Consider the following 9,513-nt stretch of genomic DNA (forward strand, 5'->3'; position numbering starts at 1 on the left):
TCAAACCAACATTCACCTCAGTTCCTCCAGAGGTGCTGGGCTTTGGCTTTTCTTTCACTCATCAAAATAAAGTCTGTTCAACTTAAGAATTCAACCTACACGGATGAAAGCAATTCAAAGCAACAGCGTAAGCAGCACGGAGGAAGAGTGAATTAATAGCTTCCTTCATTAAAGCTTACCTTCAAAGAAGTCAGCAACAGAACTCGTCATCACCATCTCCTCACAGACATTTATTTTTATATTCATAAGAAGATGAATGTAAGAGAAATTTATGGAGATGCTAAATCAAGGCTTTTGTTCCTAACTAGAAAGAAGTTGCTCTCAGCAGTTTAATTATTGTCTTAGTGCAGGACTGACGTTTCAAATGCTGTGCTCTTTCGTTAACTCCTTTAAAATCAAATTACATAAGAGATTAAGGTAATACCAGGTAACAGAGGTAATATCACCTACTGAAAAAACGCCTTTTGGATCATATTTCACTCAGTTATCCCCTGTGCAGCCCCTACACCCATCTTGATCTGGTCACATCTGGTTCCCAGTGGCTGTGCTGAACAAGGAGCCCAAACCCAGGCAGCAGCAGAGTTGGAGTAATCAGTTCACCCCCTTTCCAAGGCTATTTCATCCCTGATGAAACCAATCCCCTCTCAGAGACCTACAGCCTCCACCTTCCAAAGGACAAGGACATCAAGACAACTCCACATGGTACACTGAAAAAATGAGACTTTTATTGATGATTAGATTCTGCACTGGCAACAAGCATCAAGCTAATAGACAGACTTCAATCAAAGCATCAGCTTTGAACCAGAAGTCATAAAGTGACATGATGCCTTAATAAATTAAGGAAGTTAATTCCTCCCCATCGTCAAGTCTTCACTTGAAGTTCTTTGCAAATTCCTCTCCTTTCTTAATAGAAGCCTTCAGCTCAGAAAGGGCCGCAGCAACCATCTTCTCTTCAAAGGGGGAGAGCTTGCCAAGGCCCAGGTTCTTCTCAAGTCCTTTTTTCTGAGGGAAAGAGGATTTAGAGATTAGCCATTCATTGAATGACCTAAAGAATAGCTTAACAGCTCTAAGTATTATCCAGTTGAGACAGAGACCCAGCCTGGCACCTGTGTCATCTCCAGTCTGCCAACCCTATGCTTCCTGAAAAGCCTCAGAAGCTTTTTACTGTCTGTGGCAACTTCTACAGCCCTCACAAACTTCTCATTCACCATTCACATGTGTGAAACCAGAAGCCAACCCATCAGCTCCTTCAAGAGGAGACTGACACCAACTGATCCTCCTAACTCCACACCCAGCACCTGCCAAGAGAATCTCCTTGGTGTATGTCCTTCGCTTGCCATCTCAAACTGCCTCAGAGTGACACTCCCAGGTTTTCAAACTGTCTACATTCCTTCCATCCCCTCACCAGCCTGCCCCTAAGACAGCAAACACCACCCTTTCCATCCCAGCAGCTACAACAGGGCTGCAGCATCATTGTTTCCCACCACTCCACCAGGGTATTGCTGACAAAAGGAACCCTTCTTTCAGAGTTCAGCAGAGGTCCTGAAAGCAAGCTATTAATCCTAATCCATGCTGTGCCTCAGTTTCTGAGGATTTGCTTGCAGCAGATCAAGCTGAGGAGACAGGATTGCTGACTCTGGTTAATCATATGAAATCCCAGAGTAAACAGGCCTGACTTGAGGCAAGTGTGACCTCTTAAGCCAAGTCTGAACCTCTGGCTACTCAGTGATCTGCAGTCTACAAGCAGATAAAAGCAGCAGCATCCTTGTCAAGCTGAGCTATGTGCCTAACACCATACCCTGCAGACTCTTAAAGGCACACTCAGCAGTTAGCTCCAGCAGGTTTCAGCTGAACTGAAACCACAGAGTAAAACCCAGGACACAACCAGTAGCTGCTGTTTATAAGGTTCATGGTGTTTTTAGTACATACCCCCAGCTGCAGAGGTGTAGAGAAGTACGGGACCTCTGTCACGTCAGATCGAACAAAGGCACATTCAACAACCCCCTGCTTTCCACTCATGGCATCCAGCAGGGAGAATGCAAATCGAGCACCAGCATAGGCCATAGACAAGGTGGCAGATCCTGGAAGAGTTAAACCACTTTCAGAACAGATCACACTGAAATTTGATACTTCCTTTAGCATCAAAGGTTTCCATACTGGTGTGTTTACAAAACCAGGATAATGCAGTGTTTTTGACCTCAAGCTCACAGCCAGGTGGATAAAGCAGCAGCTTTTGGCCAGCTACATGGATCTGGAATTGACCAGATTTGTAAAAGCTTAATTTGACAGAGAAAATTCTTTTAAAGCCATAGGTGGTATGGGATCAGTTTATATTTAGTCTTACACACTGAGCTGTTTCTAGTAGCACAGCCCAGGCAGCAGCTGACATAGCAGAACAGTGAGACTGGCAACCATCAGTTCATAACCTGTAAATAAGATTAAACTGCAGAGGACTGCAGCCCTACAGACATTTAACTAGAACTACTTGGAAGCTTTATTCAAGAACCCACCTGCTCCTGCTTTAGCTTGGACAACTTCAGTCCCAGCTTCTTGAATTCTTGCTGTAAGCTTCTCCAGCTGATCCTGAGGAAACTCAACTTTTGGTGTGCACTGGATGGGAAAAAATAAGTTTTTAATCAATAGCAGAACCCCTCCAGATTCAGCATAAAGCACACAAGACTTTTTGTACCACTCCAGTTTTTACCAGCAGTTCTCAACTGGGTAAAATGTGTTTCCCCAGCTCACAGCTTGTGTGACCAACTGCAAAAGTCAGCAGAGCTGGGGCTACTGTATGGCCTTGGAACAGGAACTCAGCCTCACACAGCTTCCTCAGAGACACAGCTTCACAGCCAAACCATGGTTCCTCACTACTGCCTAGTCCTGTGCACTACAGACACCCTCCAAGCATTAGGAATTTCAGAAAGTCATCTTGAAAATATTTGGGTCACTGTGGCATTATGGAAGTCAAGCCTTATGAAAGATCCAGTTTCCCAGCAGTATTTAGGAATTCACTGAACCTTCAGATTCAGCTGCACCAATAGCTTAAGCACAGTTGTGTCTGTCCCAATGGGCTGTTTAACTAAAGCACCTCTCAGCATTCAGCTGCTCCAAAGCCCTCTTATACCCAAGAAAATCCTTCTGTAAAGGATACTTTATTCCCCACTTAGAGCACAGCTTTTCTCCCTTTGTTACAGATTGCTCCTTGGCCACATCCCAGCATCTCCCCACGAGACTGCACCTGCTTCAGAACTGCATTTCAATCTGGCTGAGATGTCTGAAGGGCCAGACTACCAGTCATGGCTGGACAGGCCTCCCTGCACAGCCCGAGCTGTGCCTTTCAATGCTGGAGGTTCAAGTGGGGTTTCCAGTCCACCACAGCAAAATCAATTCAATTTTTCTCCTGAAGCCAGGTACTCCTGTCATTTGATACCTGTCACAAACAGTGCCAGGACACCTAAACCTCCACATTACCCCTCAGTTCTTATCCCAAACTCCTTTAGAGGAAAGCTGGAACTATTTATACTGCCCAGAGGGTTCAGATTTAGATTGCTGCCTTCCACCTCATCCTACACCCCATCCCAGAAGGAAAGCAGACATGGGAGCAGGGGGGACTGTGCTCTATCCTAGCACGTTACCTGCCATCACAAAGGCACTTTACATCAACCCTAACATGCTGGTGAGTGTGCTACCACACACAGCTGTCACCTGGACTCACCTGAGAGATCAGAGGGATGATGGTCTTCCCAGCATGGCCACCAATAACCGGAACAGTTACTCGAGCTGGATCCAAGCCCTAAAGGAAACATGAAACTTTCCAGCTTCTGAAGCACACGGGCAAGAAAAGCAAGTGGAAACACCACACTTCACTCTCTGCCCTGGATATCAGGACACACAGGGCAGGAGTTCCAGAGGCAGCTGCACTCCAGGGACAAAGCCACATCTACGGAGCGGAACTCTGGGTTACTCTGATCACTTCATACAGTTACAGGGTATTATTACTGCAGGGCTGGAAAAAGAGCAGCACAACATAAACACCACCAGGGCTATTAAGAGCAGTAACCTGTTACAGCTCCTGATACTTTGCAGAGTATCCTGTGACACACAGCACAGAGTTTGACTTGCAAACACACACCACAACTCAACCCTCTCCTCTGGTTGCGTGGCAGGGTTGGGAATGCCAAGGGAATTAAGGCCAACACTTGCAGGGGACAGCTATGAAAAGGAAAGGTCAAAGTCTCTTGAACCACATTTTGCAAGGAACCTTATCTTCATGCTCCTCTAAATAAGGGAGACATGGAATCATTGCCTTTGCCTCTAGCTGCACAGAAATCCGAGCTCCTTTGGCTCTCTGCAGTGATTTTGGAAGCACTTCTTTATAGATCTGATGATCAAAGCAGGCAGTATCCCTCCCCCTGTATTTTAACCATGACCTGCCTTTAGTTCAGCCACAAAAGTATTCGCTCTGACGATGTCCAGTGTCGTAACACCAAAGATTTTGTTGGGATTATACACACCGTGCTTCTTGAAGACCTCTGAAGCTATTGGGACGGTTGAATTTACCTACAAGCAAGAAGAGGCAAGCACTGATTAAAAGCAGTTTAATAACGAAGCCAATGCATGAACAGGCAAATTAACAACCATGGAATTACACCTCTAATTTGGAATCAACTGTAGCCAATTACTTTAATGCCTAAATTGAAGAGCAATTTACAGTCAGGCTGGAATAAAAATCATTAATTTTAAATAACCATTAAGACAATGAATTTTTTCATTCCCATTACAAAGGCTCTTCCCTTAGTGAGCTAAGGCTTTTATCCCAGCTAATACACCAGCTTGCATTATAACCAGTCACACAGACTTGGAAGACATTAAGCACTTTTACATTCAAGTTTTCTCTGAATTAAATATAGCCAAGAAAAATGGGTTAGTAGAACCAGACTTTTCTGCAAATGCACTGCAGAATTTAAAGATACTGATCAAAATTAGTAGGAATTTGGATTACTCCGGTATTCTCAGTCTGAATTTTGGGATTTTTTTCCTCTACATTTCAAGGTCTCCAGAAAACACTTACTGGGTTAGAAATAATACAGATCATGGCTTCTGGACAGTGCTTTGCACAGGCAGATGTCAAAGAGGCAACAATGCTGGCATTGGTGTTGAACAGGTCATCACGGGTCATACCTAAAACACAGCCAGGGCAGGATTTTAATTTACCCACAGTTACCAGCATGGGCAGGAAATCCAATCAAAACCAAATATTCTGGTGTGGACAGACACACATCAGCTTCTGGTTCCCCAAATCAAGAACAAATTCTCCAGCTGCAGTAATGAACTGGCACCAAAGGTAACTCCTCTCACTAATAAAGAGATCAGCCCTTTCCAGGAGCAACCAGCCCAACTGTCCATTCTCAGAACCCACTTCACTGAGGCTGCTGAAGTACACTGTGATCACACAAACCACACCAGTGATGCTCAGAGCAGCACAGCTGCTCCCAAGATGAATTCTCCTCCCTCTTTTAAGTCATTTCTACAACTACAGTTTAAATGCCAACTGCTGGGTGCAAAATATTGCTGGCTGTGTAAGTGCCACCCCCATTTCTCTTGCAGCAACTACTTTAACCATGAAAAATGAAGATTTAGGAAGAGTTAGGCATTAAAGTCTAGCATTTTGTTAAGTTCCTAATAGGATACTTGAAAACAGAGTGGAAATGGAACAGGTCATAAACATTCTAGGAAGGCTTAACTACATTTATTCAGAGGTGCCCCAAGAAGCTGCTGGACAATTAAGGCATAACAAAATTAATTATTTCTCTTCTGCTGAGGAATTAAAGAAACAGTTTTTATTCCTTGAGCATTGCTCTGGGACAGGAAACACTAAGGCACATTTAGGATCACTTGCATGAGAAGTCTTTGCAGCTCAGCCTCAAGTAGGAACTCCAGAAATCAATTTAGCCCATTTCACAAGGGACAGTCTAAGAGAGGCTGAATGAGCTGCCTGATTCCAAAAGGAGCTCAGGGGCAGAGGTATTAACAGACCACTTACACCCCAACAGACACAGCTCTGTCTGAGCAGCAGAACTGCAGAGATCCACTTCAAAGCAGCCCTGGGGCTTTACAACAAAAAGAACCTACCTGGTTTTCTTGGGACTCCCGCTGGAATAACAACAACATCACAGCCCTTCAGACATTCTGGCAACTGCTCAGGTCCCATGAAGCCTGAAATGAAAGACATTCAGGCATTATGTTTTTGACAGTTATTAAATAGCTGACACTTTGAAGTACAAAATCATGCCCAGAGGCATCCAAGTCCTTTTTTTAAATTTAACCTTCAGTTTAGACTTAATGCTGAAAAGCAAAGAAACACAATTATGGCTGGATCCCATCTGATGTTTTATCCCTGTTTCAAAACTCACAGAATGAGAGTGGTGAGAATCTGACATTCACCTGTTTTCCAAACTCCCAGCTCCTCCTGCTATGTGAATTTACTCTCCAAAGCCTTGGCACTAGAGTCAGTGCCCCCAAAGAACTGCAGACTGGCATATTCATGTAAAATGTCACCTTTTGGTGATCTTCAGATAAAAGATTAGGTTTTGATTTCATCATAATCTAAGAGAAAAGAAGCACATGGAATTCATGCAGACACTCAGGGAGTGTTAAACCTATTTCTAGTCAAACTTTTAAATTCAACACTCTGACATCATTTCACTGAATGTTTCCTGACAGATATCACAAATTCTCCTTCAAAAGTGCAACCACAGCCCATTTTCATCTCCATGCACGTCAATCTAATCAGCTAAACCTTAATTAATCATTCACTGCTTGAGGAAAAAGCTACTTAAATTGATACTGGGTTTCAGGATCAGTGGGTGAAAATTTCCCCTCACAAGCAATGGGCATTCAGGGTCAGAGCCACCCCTCTGGGAGGATCCCTTTGGAACTCAGACCATTCCCAGGGTACCTTTGACACTGGCTCTGGTCTCGATGTGGCTGAGGTCAGCTGCCACGCCTGGAGTGTGAGCGATGTCGTAGAGGCTGAGCTTGCTCACCAGAGGGCTGTTCTTCAGCAGCAGGGACAGGGGCTGCCCGATGCCCCCCGAGGCCCCCAGCACTGCCACCTTGGCATTATTCTGTGCAAAAAAGACAACAAACATGTTGTAGAGCTGTTCTGGCAGCTACACCCCCAGCAGTGACCTTGGGAATTTCACCACTCTTTCTTTACTTTTAGTTCTGTTTTTCAATTTTTTTTTACCAAGCGCTATGCAAACTTGATAGTCTAAGCCTACAGAAAACGACCCTCACAGCAGCCTCCCAGAGATCCTTCAGGTTTATTGGTAGGAAAAGTTGGAAGAAATTGTAACCTGGGATCTGAAGCCCAAAAAGGAAGCAAGGCTAGGGCAAAAGAACCCAAAGGATCACCCTTCTCCCAGTGGAAATGTCTGCCTAAGACTAATAACCTGCCACCCTGTGGGCCCAGGCCTGATTTAGGGTAGATCTGGTAGATTTTCTAGTTTATGTTGTCAGTATCAAAAAAAAAACATGCCTTCCATTTGGCAAATCAATACATTTAATGGACTATAAGAAATGTAATAACCACTGCATATAGGTGAAGAAAATGTTTACACCTGATATAAATCCAAAATAGCACCCAGAGATGCCTCAAGATTGAGGACTGAGAACATTAAGTGACTATAATTTCCAGCTTTGATCATGTGGTTGAGAATCAAATAAAATCCAGCTCTGCTTGGCTGCCCTGTGAACCACTTTTATCCTCACTCAGGTACTGACTGGCAGGGTGTAATTTCTCTCACAAATGCCTTTTTGCAAAGTGTTGCTCCACAAGAGGAAAGCTCCTTCCAGGGGCCAGAACAACCTTAAAGTGCAACACTGCCAAAGCAATGGAAAACTCCTGTGGAGATGTAACAAGCAATTACTGCAGAGAAAGCCATTCTTTATCACAGTCTTACCAGATAAAAGCCATAATATCTCCACGTCCCTTTATTAACAGCTTAATTACTGTACTATGACGGGAAAAAATCTACCCAAGAACTGGACTAGGCTAACCTCAGCCCAGTGTTTCTGCTATTGTAACAAATATAATTCTGCAAAAAACTCTTTAAGAGGAAGCAAAGTCTGGCATGAGTCACTGCTGAGCCCCATTTGTGACTGAGCTGATACGGTGCGGTCAAAACCTCACTCCTAAAAAATAGAGTTTTCATTAAAAGACTTAGACAAGGCTCTCCTGTACAGCACATCTTTCTAGCTGCAATAATTACTCTTTTACATGCCACCGGGATTATTAACATTGGATAGAGGTTGGTCTCTAACCATGCAGCCACAGCAGCAGTGGTTTGGAGCCAGCACAGTGGATTTTGGCACATGAAGGATTACTGCTAAACCCCAACCACCAGCTTTAGTTCTTAAAGCCTTTGCAACGCAGGGGCATTTTTGCACTAGAAGGAGGAAGCAGGAAACGCATCACCCTCTGCAAATCATCAGAGAGACAGAATTCGTACAGGATTATCACACTCGCAGCCTGGCTGGAGCAGGGCGGGAGCTGCTGGGCAGAGACCCGCAATGCCACAGCCCCAGCACGGTGCTGTCACCGGGCACAGCCGGCACAGCCCCCGAGCCACGCTCCGCAACCTCTGCCTGCCCTGGGGCACCGGCACACGCTCCCAGCCCCTCTCCGAGGAGTTCCAGGCTACACCCGAGCCCTGCAGCCCCTCACTGGGGAGCTCCTGGGCTCCAGTCCCCTCATAGAGGACCCGGGCTCCCCGCATCCCCGCTCCAATGAGGTCTGGGCTGCACTCGAGCCCCGCAGTCCCTCACCGAGGAGGGGTCTGGGCTGCACTCGAGCCCCGCAGTCCCTCACCGAGGAGGGGTCTGGGCTGCACTCGAGCCCCGCAGTCCCTCACCGAGGGGCACCGGGGCTGCTTTCCCGGCCTCGCACCGCCTCATCGAGGGCCTGCGTTCCACCGCAGCCCCGGAAGGGGAGCCATGTCCAACCGCGGCCCTGCAGGCCCAGAATGGAGAACAACCACGACTGCATCCCCACCCTGCACCCCTTCACCGGGCAGAGCCTGTGCTCCACAGCCCCCTCACCGAGCAGCACCGGGGCTCCTCCCCGGCTTCCCCCCGAGCTCCGCAGCAGCCCCAGAACGGAGGAGGACGCGCGGGGCTGCACGGCGAGGCGCGGGAGCGGTGTCGGTGCGCGGGCGGTGTACCTGTGCGGAGGTGGCGATGCCGCGGCGCAGGGCGGTGGCGGTGCTGAGGCGGGACAGCATGGCGGGCACGGCGGGGCGCGAGCGGCGGCTACGGCGGCACCGGTGACTCCAACGACCTCCAGGGGCGTGCGCGGCGCCTGCGCGGCCCCGCCCGCCGCTCTCGCGAGACCACCGTCAGCGGCGGGAAGGGAGGGGGGAAAGTCTCGCGAGATCCCGCCTGAGGTAACCTTGGAGACCGGCGGGCGTCGCTGCCTGGGGGAGGGGGGGGCGTGCGTGGTGTCGCGATAGT

At 47.1% G+C, this 9,513-nt stretch overlaps 1 protein-coding gene across 1 annotated transcript; it reads right to left on the minus strand.

The window, feature by feature from the left end:
- Positions 1 to 703: 703 nt before the first annotated feature.
- On the minus strand, positions 704 to 9,472 carry MDH2 (malate dehydrogenase 2). The gene is made up of 9 exons (XM_086858878.1): positions 9,225 to 9,472; positions 6,959 to 7,127; positions 6,133 to 6,216; positions 5,072 to 5,181; positions 4,435 to 4,560; positions 3,716 to 3,793; positions 2,511 to 2,610; positions 1,930 to 2,081; positions 704 to 1,002 (listed from the first exon to the last, which is right to left on the minus strand). Exons 1-9 carry the CDS (start codon positions 9,282 to 9,284, stop codon positions 871 to 873), a joined length of 1,011 nt encoding a protein of 336 aa, XP_086715004.1. The 5' UTR covers positions 9,285 to 9,472; the 3' UTR covers positions 704 to 870.
- Positions 9,473 to 9,513: the final 41 nt, after the last annotated feature.

The sequence above is a fragment of the Cyanistes caeruleus genome, chromosome 21 (genome assembly GCF_971803275.1).
Source record: "Cyanistes caeruleus chromosome 21, bCyaCae1.hap1.1, whole genome shotgun sequence".
Taxonomy (NCBI): domain Eukaryota; kingdom Metazoa; phylum Chordata; class Aves; order Passeriformes; family Paridae; genus Cyanistes; species Cyanistes caeruleus.

What these genes read in the sequence shown, in the direction of transcription:
- MDH2 (XM_086858878.1), bottom strand. Translation starts at nt 9,284, where the DNA reads ATGCTGTCCCGCCTCAGCACCGCCACCGCCCTGCGCCGCGGCATCGCC. An exon ending in GCATCGCCACCTCCGCACAG is followed by an intron (nt 7,128 to 9,224) that starts GTACACCGCCCG and finishes TTTTTTGCACAG; the next exon opens with AATAATGCCAAGGTGGCAGT. An exon ending in CCAAGCTAAAGCAGGAGCAG is followed by an intron (nt 2,082 to 2,510) that starts GTGGGTTCTTGA and finishes TAACTCTTCCAG; the next exon opens with GATCTGCCACCTTGTCTATG.